The following is a 17,378-nucleotide window of genomic DNA, read 5'->3' as shown; positions in this document are numbered from 1 at the left end:
ATTGGAGGAGACTTTAATCATGCAACAATTAATTGGGAAAATTACAGTTTTGTTAGTGGGTAGTGTGATAGACATCCTGTGAAACTTCACTAAATGCCTTCTCTGAAAACTACCTAGAACAGGTAGTTAGAAACCCCACTCATGATGGAAATATATTGGATCTAATGGCAACAAATAGGCCTGGCCTCTTTGAGGGTATCCACATTGAAACTGGTAGCAGTCACCATGATGCAGTTGTAGCAACTATCATTACCAAAGAACGAAGGACAACTAAAACAAGCATATATTATGTACACTCTCAGCTCAGGACAGGAGCATGTCGAGGAACTCTGGCCCAAGTTTAAAAGAATAGCTGACCATGCACTGGATAGATATGTACCCAGTAGAACAGCTCATGATGGTCAGGAACCTTCGTGGTGTACATCACTGTAAATAAACTTCTAAAGAAACAGAGATTACTGCATAATAGGTGTGAAACAAAGAGATAGAGATGCTGAATGACATGCATTTGGCTGGGATATACACAAATATCCCGCACGTCCAGGGCCTCGCTGCGATGGAGCACTTCCTTTCACGCCGATCACCTGCCACCCTACCTAAAACCTCTTTCCTCGTTACCTTAGCCAGCTTCATCCTGACCCACAACTTCTTCACTTTTGAAGGCCAGACATACCAACAATTAAAGGGAACAGCCATGGGTACCAGGATGGCCCCTTCGTACGCCAACCTATTCGTGGGTTGCTTAGAGGAAGCCTTCTTGGTTACCCAGGCCTGCCAACCCAAAGTTTGGTACAGATTTATTGATGACATCTTCATGATCTGGACTCACAGTGAAGAAGAACTCCAGAATTTCCTCTCCAACCTCAACTCCTTTGGTTCCATCAGATTCACCTGGTCCTACTCCAAATCCCATGCCACTTTCCTTGATGTTGACCTCCACCTGTCCAATGGCCAGCTTCACACGTCCGTCCACATCAAACCCACAAACAAGCAACAGTACCTCCATTACGACAGCTGCCACCCATTCCACATCAAACGGTCCCTTCCCTACAGCCTAGGTCTTCGTGGCAAATGAATCTGCTCCAGTCCGGAATCCCTGAAGCATTACACCAACAACCTGACAACAGCTTTCGCATCTTGCAACTACCCTCCCGACCTGGTACAGAAGCAAATAACCAGAGCCACTTCCTCATCCTCTCAAACCCAGAACCTCCCACAGAAGAACCACAAAAGTGCCCCACTTGTGACAGGATACTTTCCGGGACTGGATCAGATTCTGAATGTGGCTCTCCAGCAGGGATACGACTTCCTCAAATCCTGCCCTGAAATGAGATCCATCCTTCATGAAATCCTCCCCACTCCACCAAGAATGTCTTTCCGCCGTCCACCTAACCTTCGTAACCTCTTAGTTCATCCCTATGAAATCCCCAAACCACCTTCCCTACCCTCTGGCTCCTACCCTTGTAACCGCCCCCAGTGTAAAACCTGTCCCATGCACCCTCCCACCACCACCTACTTCAGTCCTGTAACCCGGAAGGTGTACACGATCAAAGGCAGAGCCACGTGTGAAAGCACCCATGTGATCTACCAACTGACCTGCCTACACTGTGACGCATTCTATGTGGGAATGACCAGCAACAAACTGTCCATTCACATGAATGGACACAGGCAGGCAGTGTTTGTTGGTAATGAGGATCACCCTGTGGCTAAACATGCCTTGGTGCACGGCCAGCACATCTTGGCACAGTGTTACACCGTCCGGGTTATCTGGATACTTCCCACTAACACCAACCTATCCGAACTCTGGAGATGGGAACTTGCTCTTCAATATATCCTCTCTTCCCGTTATCCACCAGGCCTCAATCTCCACTAATTTCAAGTTGCCGCCACTCATACCTCACCTGTCATTCAACAACATCTTTGCCTCTGCACTTCTGCCTCGACTGACATCTCTGCCCAAACTCTTTGTCTTTAAATATGTCTGCTTGTGTCTGTATATGTGTGGATGGATATGTGTGTGTGTGTGTGTGTGTGTGTGTGTGTGTGTGTGTGTGTGTGTGTGTGTGTGCACGCGCGCGCGAGTGTATACCCGTCCCTTTTTCCCCCTAGGGTAAGTCTTTCCGCTCCCGGGATTGGAATGACTCCTTACCCTCTCCCTTAAAACCCACATCCTTTCGTCTTTCCCTCTCCTTCCCTCTTTCCTGATGAGGCAACAGTTTGTTGCGAAAGCTGGAATTTTGTGTGTATGTTTGTGTTTGTTTGTGTGTCTATCGACCTGCCAGCACTTTCATTTGGTAAGTCACATCATCTTTGTTTTTAGATATATTTTTCCTACGTGGAATGTTTCCCTCTATTATAACTATGATCAGCCAGAACATAGTGACCACCAACGTACTATCAATATAAACCTGTCCAAACAGTGTCACCTGGTGAGGAATGAATGCTATCAGACAAACGCATAGTGAATGCAGTACCATTGACAGTGCTGTCCATGTGTAGAATAAGGGAGTCACACAATCTACCTGAGTTTGACTGAGGGCAGGCTCGACACACACATTTCGGAAACTGCACGACTTGTCGGGTGTTCAAGGAGTGCTGTGGTGAGTGTCGTGAACACATGGCGAAACCAAGGTGAAAGCGCTTCTAGACTTCTTGTGGTTGGGTGGCCATCCTTCATTACATTAGTTGGACATCGTAGGCTGGGCAGACTGATAAAAGAGGACAGGTTAACCATGGTGGAACTAACACCAGACTTTAATACTGGACATAGTATGAGGTTGGTTTGAAAAGTTCTCGGAATCACCATGTGAAGTCAGCATTAGCGCAGTGAGTTGTTCACATGATATTCATTGTACTGTTGCCTGTAAACACGTACCACGTCAGTGCTCTTGGAAGAGAGCTGTGGTGGTGATGTGGCTCTGTTGTTGTTCCTGCGTAGTGATTTGCGAAGATGGAAAATATTGAGATTCGAGCAGTGATTAAGTACTTCGTAAAGAAAGATACGTAAGCATAGGACATTTATGCCGATTTCTAGAATACACAGGGGGTCTCTGCTCCTTCATATTCTGCTGTTTCCAGGTGGACAAATGAATTTAAATTTGGTCGGGTGAGTTTAGATGATGATCCCCACAGTGGTCGGCCAAGATGTGTCACTACTCCAGAAATCATTGCAAAAGTGCAAAAAATGGTTATTGAGGATCACCAATTGAAAGGGTATATCACATTTTAACTGAAGAATTAGAAATGAAGAAATTATCCGCAAGATGGGTGCTGTGACTCTTGACACCGGATCAAGAACATACGAGAATGGACATATCGGAACAATGTTTGACCCATTTTAGGAGAAAGAAACAAGATTTGTTGCTCCGGTTTGTGACCACAGATGAAACTTGGGTGCACTACTATACCCCGGAGACAAAACAACAGTCAAAGCAGTGGAAACATGCTGATTCTCCACCACCAAAGAAAGCAAAGACAATTCCTTCGGCGGGAAAGGGCTTAGTATCTGTGTTCTGGGATGCAAAGGAGATTCTGTTTGTTTTTGGACAAACAATTACTGGAGAATACTAAGCTAACCTCCTGGACAAATTGCAACAAAAGATACGCAAAAAAAAGCCAGGTTTAGCACGGAAGAAAGTAATCTTCCATCAAGACTGCGCACACGTGCCGTCGCCATGGCAAAATTACATGAACTAAGGTATGAATTGTTGCCACACCTGCCTTATTCACCTGTTATGGCTCCGTCAGACTTCCATGTCTTCCCAAAACTTAAAATTTTTCTAGATGGACAAAGATTCACTTCAAACGAAGAATTGATAGTCAGAGTTGACAACATTTAGCAGGCCGGGAGGAAATCATGGGACTGAGCATGACATCAGAACTTATCGCCCCTTCGCCGAAATTTATAGGAATTAGGTGACACATTGTCACTTCCATGCCATGACACATTGCCGCTGTTATCCATGCCAAAGATGGACATGCCTGCTATTAGGTAGGTAGTCATATTGTTCTGACTGATCAGTGTATGTGAGAACAATTATTTTTGGTGCTGGTTTGCTGTCAGTTCTGATATTTGGCCTTGTCAATGAACTGTTCACTGTTATTTGCCTTCTACCTACATTTTTATTCTAACAAAACCTAATCCTGACACACCACTTTCTGCTGCTTTATATTACCCTACATTCGTCTGACCAGAAATCTTTATCTTCTTTCCATTTCATTTCACTGACCCCCGGTTATTTAGATTGAGCATTTTTGTTTCCCTTTTCAGATTACCTAGTTTCCCTATCATGTTTAAACTTCTGACATTCCGTGCTCCAACTTGTAGAATGTTATTTTTTCATTGTTTGTTCAGTTTTCTCATGCTTACTTCCCCCTTGGCAGTCCTCTCCTTGATATCTGAATGGGGACCACACTCTGATTAAAGCTACTTTGTGATTGACACATTGCAGTGGTGGGGATCAGTGCTGCCGGTGCGCTGCCATCCATACTTCACGATGCACTGCACATACTTACAAAACAGACAAGACAGCAAACATATGGTGCTCGAGAAAGAATTAAGATTGGATGGCAGTTAGCCACTTCCACTCGATTTGCTGAAACATTAATTACAGAGTATCAGACTGTGGAATCTTTAACCTGTGACAACCCATGTGTCCTGTGTATAAACATCGTGTGTCTTTAATGTAGCAGTTTCCTTTGCCATCTGCATCTTTGTGTGTTGATCATTGTTGCTTCTTCCACCTTTTAGTGGTAGTTTTCCACCTCATGTGAAGACGTTCACCTGAAACTCTGTCTGCCTCTCTGCTCTTTTTGATAAGGTCGTTGGCAGAATGAAGGTGGCTTCTTATAGCAGGATTTTCGAACATATTCTCAGTTCGAATATAATTAATTTCCTTGAGACAGAGAAGTTGCTGTCCATGCATCAGCACGGCTTTAGAAAGCATCGCTCGTGCGAAACGCAACTCGCCCTTTTTTCACATGATATCTTGCGAACCATGGATGAAGGGTATCAGATGGATGCCATATTCATTGACTTGCAGAAAGCGTTTGACTCGGTGCCCCACTGCAGACTCCTAACTAAGGTATGAGCATATGGGATTGGTTCCCAAGTATGTGAGTGGCTTGAAGACTTCTTAAGTAATAGAACCCAGTACGTTGTCCTCGATGGTGAGTGTTCATCAGAGGTGAGGGTATCATCTGGAGTGCCCCAGGGAAGTGTGGTAGGTCTGCTGTTGTTTTCTATCTACATAAATGATCGTTTGGATAGTGGGATAGGGTGGATAGCAATGTGCGGCTGTTTGCTGATGATGCTGTGATGTACGGGAAGGTGTCATTGTTGAATGACTGTAGGAGGATACAAGATGACTTGGACAGAATCTGTGATTGGTTTAAAGAATGGCAGCTAACTCTAAATATAGATAAATGTAAATTAATGCAGATGAACAGGAAGAAGAATCCTGTAATGTTTGAATACTCCATTAATAGTGTAGCGCTTGACACAGTCACATCGATTAAATATTTGGGCATAACATTGCAGAGTGATATGAAGTGGGACAAGCATGTAATGGCAGTTGTGGGGAAGGCAGATAGTCGTCTTTGGTTCATTGGTAGACTTTTGGGAAGATGTGGTTCATCAGTAAGGGAGACCGCTTATAAAATACTAATACGACCTTTTCTTGAGTACTGCTCGAGCGTTTGGGTTCCCTATCAGGTCGGATTGAGGGAGGACATAGAAGCAATTCAGAGGCGGGCTGCTAGTTTTGTTAGTGGTAGGTTTGATCATCACGCGAGTGTTGTGGAAATGCTTCAGGAACTCGGGTGGGAGTCTCTAGAGGAAAGGAGGTGTTCTTTTCGTGAATTGCTACTGAGGAAATTTAGAGAACCAGCATTTGAGGCCGCCTGCACTACAATTTTACTGCCGCGAACTTACATTTCGTGGAAAGACCACAAAGATGAGATAAGAGAGATTAGGGCTCGTACAGAGGCATATAGGCAGTCATTTTTCCCTCGTTCTGTTTGGGAATGGAACAGGGAGAGAAGATGCTAGTTGTGGTACGAGGTACCCTCCGCCACGCACCGTATGGTGGATTGCGGAGTATGTATATAGATGTAGATGTAGAAGTCTTTGGCCAGCATTGCTGATGACTTTTTACATAAAATGACACAAAGAAATTGGTGTACGTAGCAATACTAACAAGCCTAAAATAAACTGACCGAGTGGCCTTCATGTTTTGAATTTATATCAGCTCATTCAATCAGGAGCATCCCATCTTGTCCTGTTTATCCAGAAGATGGTATAAGTACAGGGTTAAACGAATTTCTGTGTGACACACAGTACAAGCAAAGTAATGCGCTATGCGTATATGAGTTGCTTTCAACAACGTTTTGAAGCTGAATATATGTACAGTCCCTCTCTCCCTTAACAACCACATCTTTATATGAACCAGTTCCCCTATTACTCAATTTTAAAGGTTCATAGCATGTGTTGGAGTTGGAAGTGGTGGTGGTGGTGGAGGAGGAGGAGGAGGAGGAGGAGGAGGAGGAGGAGCTATGCAGGTAGTTGGGGCTTCTGAAGCCAAGCAAAGACCAACCCATCTGTCTCTTTGTGAATTTAACAGAACGCTGTAGATTGCCAACTGAAGAATCAACAGCTTGTAATGTATATCAGTGAACTAGATTTGAAATGGTCATTCTCACAGGTATTCTCATGTAGTGCAACTTGTTGGGAGCAAATAGTCCCAACTTCCAAATATTAGGGGGAAGTAGTTCAAGAGTGAATGGTTTTCAATATAAATATTGTATTTTGAGTGTGTTGCTATAGTTGCCTTAGACTGCAGTCATGTGTGTGTGCGCGCGCGCGTGCTGCGTGTGCATGATCTATTTTTGACAAAGGCCTTACGGGCCAAAAGCTTTATTTGGAACAGTCGTTTTGTTGTGCCTACCTGTGACTCAGCATCTCCCCTATATGGGGAGCTTTTCATAATGTTGTTACATTCCATCCTGGATTTTCCATTGTTTGATATTCTGAGAATGTGTTTACTGATGCTAGTAATTTGGCTCACATGCAGTTCAGAATAAAACATCTGTTTGCCAACACAGTTGAAAATTCATGGTCATATATCCCAAGTGGTAACTTTGGGCAAACTGGATACACAAACATTGTGTACGCTTCTTTGCCTTAAGGTACTGAAAGATTTTGCCACTATGAGACTTGAATACAGGAAAATAATTACTGAAAAACACAAGAAAGTTCTGACATTGTCAAGTTCAGTAAAATTCTAGAGATGAACTAGCAAGTACCTCAGCCATGCTCATTTATAATCGAGATTTGCTAAGTAAAAATGGCTCCATTCACTGTACTTCGGACAGTAATATTCCCCTGACCAGTCTCTGTAATGTGATACTGTGAATAAGAGCCATACTGTAGCTGTAAGGTTCTAGACGGCAACTTCAAAAACACAACTGGGGGCAGTCCAAGCAGCTGTTGTGTTTCCTATTGCCATTAGCAACATTTGTTGCAGTGCTTGTTATAGTCAGTGATGACATATTGAGTTTCAGTGATACATTTGACAGCTTTTACCTGATCTGCATTGAACAGTTGTAACTATTTGAAAATTACTGTCCTTTAAAAAAAATACTGACTATCTTATTTTAGAAAATCTTGCTAATATGCCTTCACTGTCCTTGCTCAATATGAAATGATAATATAGACTGAAAAATTAACCACTTCTGAAACTTTCAGTGAATAATGTGTATAGCCCACTCGGTTGTGACTAATTGCCGGTATACACCATTTATTGAAAGTTTTGGGTGCTGCCATGTTCAAAATTGTGGGATTTCTGAAACTGTTACTTTGACACACTGTTTCAGTCCCACCATCACCTGGTCCAAAATATATACTACATCTCCTCCTCCTCCTCCTCCTCCTCCTCCTCCTCCTCATCCTCCTCCTATTTGAAGGAGTGAGTGTTAACCCATCCCAAAACTAAGCGAATTTAACCCTTTCACTACAACAAAATGCTCTTTACATACTGTGCTGAGGCAGCTTTTGTTATGGCTTTACTACTTGCCAAATGCTGCTGCCTGCAGTGAGAGACAGTGTTCTGGCTGATATGAAATACTTATCATCCGAGTTTTTGAAGACTGTTAGGTGAAAAAAATTGATTTTGTGTCTCTCAGTCTGATCCCTTCACTCAATAAAGAACTGAATTTCTTCTCGTTATCCATCATATGCACTGCGCTGCATCAAATTAAGTAAAACATTGCCTGTGCTGAGAGATGACGTTCCAGGCGATGTGAAATACTTATCCAATCTTTCAAAAACTATTAGGTGAAAAAATTTGATTTATGCTCATATTAAAGCATGAAATTTTAAAGAATGTTCAGAGGTAAAAATGCATTGTGTGAACTTTGTGCGTGGTTGATTTTAGCTCAAACGTTGCAGTGAATGAAATTTAGATTAGATATCAAAATTTTGTTTAAGATTGACAGCAGAAGGATATTTCATATTGTTCTGAAGCTATTGGGTTTTATATCCCAAAGGTGGTCGTATGTGATGCACCCATTCACATCCTTGCACATCATGCTGACATAACAATTGTCATATCTCATAAATTATTCAAGATATCATAACGAGTTTTCTTCTTCTTCTTCTTCTTCTTCTTCTTCTTCTTTTTTCCAATGATGGCATGCAGTGAGGAAAATGGATAATATGTTGTATGATAAAGACTCAAAACTTCTTTATTCATCGTGATATGGAAGTATCTCATCTGTAGTAGTGAGAAATCGGCTGCTTAGGACACAGTCAGATGACCATAGTCCTACACAAAAATCCAAGCAGTGTGCATATACACATCCACAACACCTTGGGAATGGTGTAGCAGGATGTGTGTACGTGCCCACAGCAGTAAAATGGTTAACAAAATTGTCCCCTCCTTCCCACCCCCCTCCCCCCCCCCCCCCCCCCACCTCCATCTCTTCAGTGGTCATCCTATATCCTGTTTTCAGGTTTTGCTAGCCATGGCAGGTGCTCAGGTTTACTTATTTTGATGTGTTCATACCATCCTTTTTTCCCCTCCCCTAATCTCTTGACTTTTACTAGTAAGTGTTGTCTTATATCTCCATTCCCCATTCTCTCTTTAGTGTTAGTTCAAGGAGTGACCTCGCAAACCTCATCTCAGCTGCTTAAAATTGTCATTCATCTCCTTTTCTTTCCAGTTTTCACTACCGTACATAAGAGTAGGCTTAGCCACCATATTATGTAGTCTGAGTGTTCTGTCTTTCCTCACAGTTGTACCAAGGTACCTTCCTACACAGTCACTTATAGCATTATATTTCTGCTTATTTAAACTACAAACAAATTAGTTTTGTGTACTAATATCTCTGTCATAAGATATTCAAACGAATTTACCTGTGCTACTATTTTATTGTTTACCAGTATTTTTGCTCTTCTTGTGTGTTTCCCTTCCATTACCATTTCTTTCGTTTCATTTACAGGTAGAACCATTTGATGAGTTTTTAAAAATATTATTCAATTTAAATACTTTTTCTTGTAAAACACTTTCATTGTGTGCTAGAACAACTTGGTCATTTGAAAATAATATAGCAATAATAAATTTGTTTCTTCCCACACTCATCTTCTTGGGGTTCTTAGAATTCCATTCATCTAGCGCTTTAACACATACAGGATGTCCTAGGAGGAATGGTCAGAATTCATGGGTGTGGTAGGCATGGTCATTTGAAGCAAATGACTTCATGTGTGGACATGGTTTTCCAAGATAGAGCATGTTTAATCTGCACTGTTATTTATTTTCTGCATTATTCAATACATTAAATCAAACAATAGAAACTTCATTCAACAATGTAAGAAAAGATAGAGTGCTACTTACCGTAAAGAAGACAGTCACGATTAAAAGACACTCACATATATCTTGCGGCCGCAGCCTTCATCATCATCAGTGAAGATGCGCGCGCACGCCCCCGCGCGCGCGCACACACACACACACACGAATGCCAGCATCAATCTGGAAGGTGTGGGAAGGGAAGGGGAAGGGATAGTAGTGTACAGGTGGGGAGAGAGAGATAGACGGATGCTGTCTGATGGAGTGCGCAGGGACTAGACTGCCAACAGATGCACTGTCAGGAAATTGTGGGGCAGGGAGGTGGGGGAAAAAAGTAACAAAGGAGAAGAGTGGAGAAAGACGAGTGGATGCATTGACAGAGGGCTGCAAATAAATCGGGTGGGAGATGAGAATGGGGAGGAGATGGTAGTACAGAGGGATTGGAAACTGTTGGGTGGAGGGTATGGGGACAGGCCTTCACAGACATGGACTGTCCTCCCAGACATATTTTGTGAACAGATCTCCCATACCATTTCTTCTCACAGCCCCAATCCTCCCACCACCCCCAAAAACTAGCCACAAAGGAGTATCCCCTTCGTCACCCAGTATCACCCCAGACTGGAACAACTGAACGACTTCCTTCCCTAAGGCTTTGATTACCTATCGTAGTGCTCAGAAATGAGAGACATCCTAACTGATATACTTCCCACCTCTTCTAAAGTGCCACTCCCAATCCCAACCCCTTGCCACAAGAACCATATCCCTGTGGAAGACCTAGGTGTAAGACCTGCCCAGTCCACCCACCTGGCACTTCAGATTCCAATCCTGTCACGGGTTTAACCTATCCCATCAGGGGCCAGGCCATCTGTGAAAGCAGCCATGTCATTTACCAGCCCTGCTGCAGTCATTGCACAGCTTTATATTGGTAAGACTACCACCCAGTTGTCCATCAGGATGAACGGCGATTGCCAAACTGTGGTCAAGAGCAAAGTAGACCACCTTGTGGGACGACATGCAGCTGAACATAACACACCTGATTTCAGTAGTTACTTCACTACCCGAGCCATCTGGATCCTTTCCTCTGCCACAAGCTTTTCTTAACTGCACACATGGGATTTATGCTTGCGACACATTCTCCGTTCCCGTAATTATCGCGGCCTCAACCTCTAACATACTGTCTCCACACCACCTACCGAACAGTTTCCACCCCCGTCTGTCCTATCATCCCATCCCCATTCTTGTCTGCCACTCTGTTTATTTGCAGCCCTCTGCCACTGCATCCACCTATCTTTCTCCACTTCTCTCCTTTTTTGTTTCTTTTCTTCCCCACCTCCCTGCCCCACAACTTCCTGATGCTGCGTCTGTTGACGATCTAGCTCCTGCACAGTCCCCCAGACAGTGTCCATCTCTCTCCCCACCCATACACTACTTTCCCTTTCCCTTCCCCTTCCCGACCCCTCCAGTTTGCTGCTTGCATCCCACGTGATGTTGCATTCTAACCCAAGGGTGGTTGTGTGTACATGAAGTGTGCTTGCTTGTGTGTGTGTGTGTGTGTGTGTGTGTGTGTGTGTGTGTGTGTGTTTACGGACAAAGGCTTTGGCTGAAAGCTACATGTGAGTGTCTTTTAATCATGCCTGTCTGCAACGTGATATGTCTCCTTTATTGAATACATTGTCAGGTTTGCACCAGTACAACAAGTAGTGAACATTACTGCGTACATTTTATAACATATCTGTTGAAAAATATGTATTTCTAACACATTCACCTCTAAGTATTATCATATATGTCACATTGCAGCTGTTAAACAGTTCACAGTGAGTGTATAGCAGAACCTTTTGTGTTGCTTGTCTAAGTGCCTGTACACATTCTCTAGTGAGGGCAACAGTATATATGATGTGACCAAGTAGTTTGGCTATCTTGGTGGGCAGTTAATTGTACTATCATGACCAATCCAGTAATTAGGGTAAGATACACACATGTGCACCACTAGCCACAAACAAATATACATTAAAATTTGTTCTGTTTTGGAAACCATTCAGTACTGGACATAAGTTTTTGCTCATCCTTGAATATTGACTATTCATCCAGGAACACCTTGTATGTCATAAAGGCTGTTGAGGAACCACGCTCTTGTTTTAGTCCCAGGTTTACAGTTAGGAATTCTTCGTTTAAGTTAATTTCAGTGTTATTGTATAGTGATTGACTGGCATTCATTAAATTTAGGGATACATTGTGGTCAGTGAGTATTTCTCATAATTTCATCATACCTACCATATTATAGGCTTTCTCCTAGTCTAGAAAGAACAGAAATAGTGGCTTGTTGAACTCTATTTTCTTTCCTGATAATTGTTTTAAACCAAATGTTGTGTCTTTGCAGGACCTGCCTTTATGAAAGCTGCATTAGTCCTGTAATTTGAGCATTCTCTTTTTTATGTCCTTGTATATAATTACATTTCTTACTACCATCCATCCCTCTAGAATGTTTTTTCCATATACTCAGTTAATATCATCACTGATCAGTTGTATAATGAATAGGGCAAATACACTCTTGTGTTATGTAGAAGAATTGATGATACAGATTATATATTATATCTAAGAACAAAGATGATGTGACTTACCAAACAAAAGTGCTGGCAGGTTGATAGACACACAAACATACACACAAAATTCAAGCTTTCACAACCAACAGTTGCTTCGTCAGGAAAGAGGGAAGGAGAGGGAAAGACGAAAGGATGTGGGTTTTAAGGGAGAGGGTACGGAGTCATTCCAATCCTGGGAGCGGATTATATATTATGAAATTCTGCACAGGGACACTAAATCAGTTATTTGTCCACTTAATTTTTGTGAGAGTATTAAAATGTAAGCACATCATTTATTATTGAAAAAAATAGTTGTATGAAAATATGTTTACACATTTTGCTTAGCAATTTGTGGTGGTGGACTCTATGCCCACTTCCTAGTATCCTAGAAAGTAAAATACTAAATTGAGCAGGCAGCTAGTTAACCATTTGCTCCAATCTTAATGAAATTTAAATGTTTCATCCAAACCTCTTGCTATGATATTCTAAATTAATCACATTTACTCATCCAAATGAGCTTATTCATGGATCACAATAAATGGAGGAAATAATTACCAACAATGGAAAAGTCAGGAGGGAATAATGACAGTATTATGAGAAGTATAGGTTACTACTCACCATATAATGGAAATGTTGAGTCACAGACAGGCTAAACAGAAAGACTGCAAACAAGTAAACTTTTGGCCAAAAAACAAAAAGCCTTCTTCGGAATTAGGCAACACACACACACACACACACACACACACACACACACACACACACACACACACAAAACCTTACTTATGTATTCATGCAAATGCCACTCACACACACATGACCACTTTCCCTGGCCTCGGCAGCCAGAGACAGTGCTTGTGTGTGTGTGTGTGTGTGTGTGTGTGAGTGGCATTTACATATATGTGTGTGTGTTTTTGCCTAATTCAGAAGAAAGCTTTTTGGCTGAAAGCTTACTTGTTTAGCAGCCTTTTTGTTGTGCCTGACTGCGACTCGGCATTTCCACTCTGTGGTGAGCATCAATCTAACCTTTTCATAAAATTGTCATAAATAATTACAGTTTTTTTGGAAAACTCATATCTATGTTGATCTTAATTAGGATACTCTTCAGGCAGTATTGGCTGTAATACAGAAATGTGTGTTCTTGTTAAATCAGTAATAATGGCTAATTTCAGTGGTGTGTGAACAAGTAAATTTTTTATATGTAAATACAGCTACATATACACTTCCACTGATAAACAGTCATAGAATTTCACTGACCTCTTTCCAAACACTCAACAAACTGACATCACAACACAGTTGTTTCAATAATGAAACATTTTTACCATCAGGTGTTTTGAAGCCAGAAAACAGATATTGTTATATACACTGACGGGGAAAATAAACCCCAATACCAGGGAACAGTTGTGCTAGTTAAATGAAAGTTGTTAGGTGTGTTTCTATATCTGAAATGTGACATTTATTGAAATTCGTGCCAGTCGCATAAGAGTGGCACTACTAGTGCACTATGAGGGTGCAAATCAGATTTGCTTTAAAAACATGCTGTAGTAGTTGTGAGCATTAGTTATCTTTGAGATTGCACATGGTGAATTGATGTTAGTCAAGAAAGCCTTTAAGGTGACAAAGATGTCATTATTAGCACTGCACTGAGTTTGAATTAGGGCAAGTAATTGGTCTACGACAAACTGGATATTCCTTCTGTGATACTGTAGAAAGACTTGGCTGGAACATTTCCCTGTACATGATTGCTGACAGCGGAATTCACGAGAATGTACCATCGCAGGAAGACCAGGCTATAGATGGCCATGTGGCACTACCTAGAGGGAAGATCTTAGTGTTTGGCGTATGGCTCTGGTGCATTATACAGCATGTGCAGCAGCAATTAGACCAGGAGTTGGCACCACAGTGACACAGTGAACTGTTACAAATCTGTTACTTCAAGGACAGCTCAGAGCCAGGCACCTTGTAGTGTGTGTTCCACTGACCCCAAACCTCCGTCATTTATGACACGAGTTGTGTCAAGTGAGAGCTCATTTGAGGGCAGGGTGGAGGTCTGTTGTATTTTCTGATTAAAGCTGAATCTGCCTTAGCACCAGTAATGGCTGTGTGATGGTTAGAAGGCCAGTTGAGGCCTTATAACCAAACTGTCTGCGTGTTAGACACACTGGACCTACACCTTGAGTTATAGTCTGGGGTGTGACTTCGCATGACAGCAGGAGCTCTCTCAAGATAACCCCATGCACCCTGACTGCAAATATGTTCGTCAATCTGGTGCTTCGACGTGTTGTGCTGCCATTCATGAAAAGCATTTCTGGGGATACTTTCCAATAGGATAACACTTGCCCACATACCACTGTTGTAACCCAACATGCTCTACAGAGGGTCGATATGTTGCCTTGATGTGCTTGATCAGCGTCTCTCTCTCCAGTCGACCACATGTAGGACAGCATCTGACGACAACTCCAGCGTCATCTACATACAACCTGCATTAACCATGCCTGTATTGACTGTCCCAAGTGCAACAAGCGTGGAACTCTGACCCACAGACTGACATCTCATTCCTGTATGCTACAATACAAGCACATTTGCATGCATGCATTCAGCATTCCGGTGGTTTCACTGGTTGCCAGTGTACCAGTATTTCTCATTGGCAACGGTTTTCTCACTCTTACATTAGCCTGTGACCTTGCAATGTTAATCACCTAAATATGTTACCTAGACTAATGTATTCCTGAAATTTCATTACTCTAATTATTTCTTGGTGTTAGGACTTTTTTCAATCAATGTAAAACAACTATATTATGAAAAGGATAGTTGCTACTCACCATAACTCAAATATGTAATTTCAGATTTTATGTAGTGCCTCATCAATAATAATAATAATATGGAAAATGTAACAATTTCTAAGCTTTCTAAAGCTTCCAAAAAATCAGCTTTCATGTTGTGCATCTATTTATGCTACACAAGTGGCTCTTTACTGCTTTGTTTCATGATTCAGCTCAACGGACATGTGGGGACTTGGGTGTCTCATCTGGGAAGCTTTCAATGGTTCCTTGCCTCAGCAATCTTCTCTCAAAGACCTGAACAATGTAAGTGTTAAAACAGGAAAGTTCTTTGCGTATTGACTGTTACAAACATGAAATTGTTCTTCTCACTTTAACCATTTTGTGATTTATTTATCATTCTCATAACAAAGTTGATGGTAAAATATTTTTTAAGGTTTAATTTTTTTACTTTTTTGTGAAAGTTGCTGAATTTCATTTCAGTTTCCTTCCATTGCATCTGGAATCTAGAAATCATTTTCGTGCATGCATCATTATTTCCTTTACAGTCCTTTTCTGTCATAGTGATTTCACTGTTTCATTTCTTGCATTTTATTTTCAAACTCGTCATACTTTGCTTGGAAATTCCTGCCCAAGCTTTCCCTATTTTTTCATCAGTAACTCAGTGAGTTCCTGTTTAGCTTGTTCTTCTTGTTACTTTCAACCATTTTCCAATTACTGTCATATCGTTGCTGTTATATTATCTGATTACTCTGTTCCATTTTGTGCTTCAAACTCTCTGAATCAATAATAATGCACCTTTATTTTATTTATTTACTTATTACTGGTTTGCAGTTACACTTACTAGAGTTGATACCTGCATTGTTGAACTTAGTCCTGGAATACTGATTTCATTAAACCCATTGTCTTCAAAAATGTTACTAATCTGTTATAGATTCCTCATCCCCTACATCACCCTGAGATAATTCTATTTCAGCAATTTTTGTAACATTTTCTGTTGTGGTAGTCATAATCACATTACATTATCACTAACTTATTTAAATTATCAAACAAAACTAAATGCTTGAAAGTCATTACACTGCAGTCATTGGTGACACTTCTTTCCTAGACACTGCTGACTTCTAAAACTACATGATGTGCATCTAGGCATTATGTCGCCACACACGCTGTGTTTTTGTTGCGGGAGTGCATTGTTCATTTTGGAAGAATGCACTGAAACTCAATCTTGAATCCAGTGCACCTCATTCTAAGACACTTACCTCCTACATAGGCACCTACCCCATACAATTTATTTGGATGAGCATATTAATTCTTGTACTGCAGTGTGTGGCTATTAAGGATAAGAAAAACTCGTTTTTTTTTTTTTTTTTTTTTTTTTTTTTTTTTTTTTTTTTAAAAGGCCAATTTTGGCCAAATTCAGCATTCGTTTTTGCAAAATTCGGCATTATTTTTTGCCAAATTCGATGTTACAGTCTCTCAATTTTGGCGTTACTGTCTCTTGATTTTCGATTTACAGTGTCTAGAGTTTGGATTTACAGTCTCTCGATTTTGGATTTAATCTCTCTTTTTTGTGTTACAAGTCTCCCAATTTCAAAAATTTCTGTTGACTTACATTTAAGCATTGTATGTTCTTTATTTTAGTCTTATTTCATTGTTTTTACAGTGTTATATTGAAAATGAAGTAGTACCTATCAATTACATTATAGTTATTGACATCAGTCACACATTTATTTATGTTACTGAAATAAAAGAAGAAATTACATTACAATCAATTAAAAAATCTCCAGCTTGAAAGTTTTTCGAATGCTAGCAGTGCCATAATTTCAAATCTATTATCTGATAACATTATGCCACAGATCCATTAATCTTTCACTAAAGTAAATAAGCCACCCAAAGTCAATGTTCACATTCCCTGCTTATATGGACATTTGCTTTTCCACTAAATAATGAATGGATTTGCATCCCTGCAATTACTTACATATCATAGACCTCTCATTCCAGGCATAGATTATACAGTATTTGCCACGTAAGCGTTAATAGAGTTAATCATTATCAGGCTGTGGGTGAAACAAGAATGTAGGGCATTAGCCACAGACTTGGATGGATCAGTGGCCATAAGTCTTGCTAGCCTAGTTGAAATGCATAACCCAGTGGGTTTCAGTGTTTCCTTTACCGCAGCC

The 17,378-nt window shown here is 41.1% G+C and overlaps 1 protein-coding gene across 1 annotated transcript in view; it reads left to right on the top strand.

The window, feature by feature from the left end:
* The window catches only part of LOC124601081 (N-terminal kinase-like protein), a 118,310-nt gene that overhangs the window by 36,798 nt on the left and 64,134 nt on the right, over nucleotides 1–17,378 (top strand). The window contains exon 5 of the mRNA XM_047136215.1: nucleotides 15,414–15,504. Within this exon, the coding sequence (XP_046992171.1) occupies nucleotides 15,414–15,504 (91 nt within the window). The remainder of the gene's footprint in view (nucleotides 1–15,413; nucleotides 15,505–17,378) is intronic.

Source organism: Schistocerca americana, chromosome 1 (assembly GCF_021461395.2).
Source record: "Schistocerca americana isolate TAMUIC-IGC-003095 chromosome 1, iqSchAmer2.1, whole genome shotgun sequence".
Lineage (NCBI taxonomy): Eukaryota > Metazoa > Arthropoda > Insecta > Orthoptera > Acrididae > Schistocerca > Schistocerca americana.
This window is presented reverse-complemented; position numbering and strand designations above follow the sequence as displayed.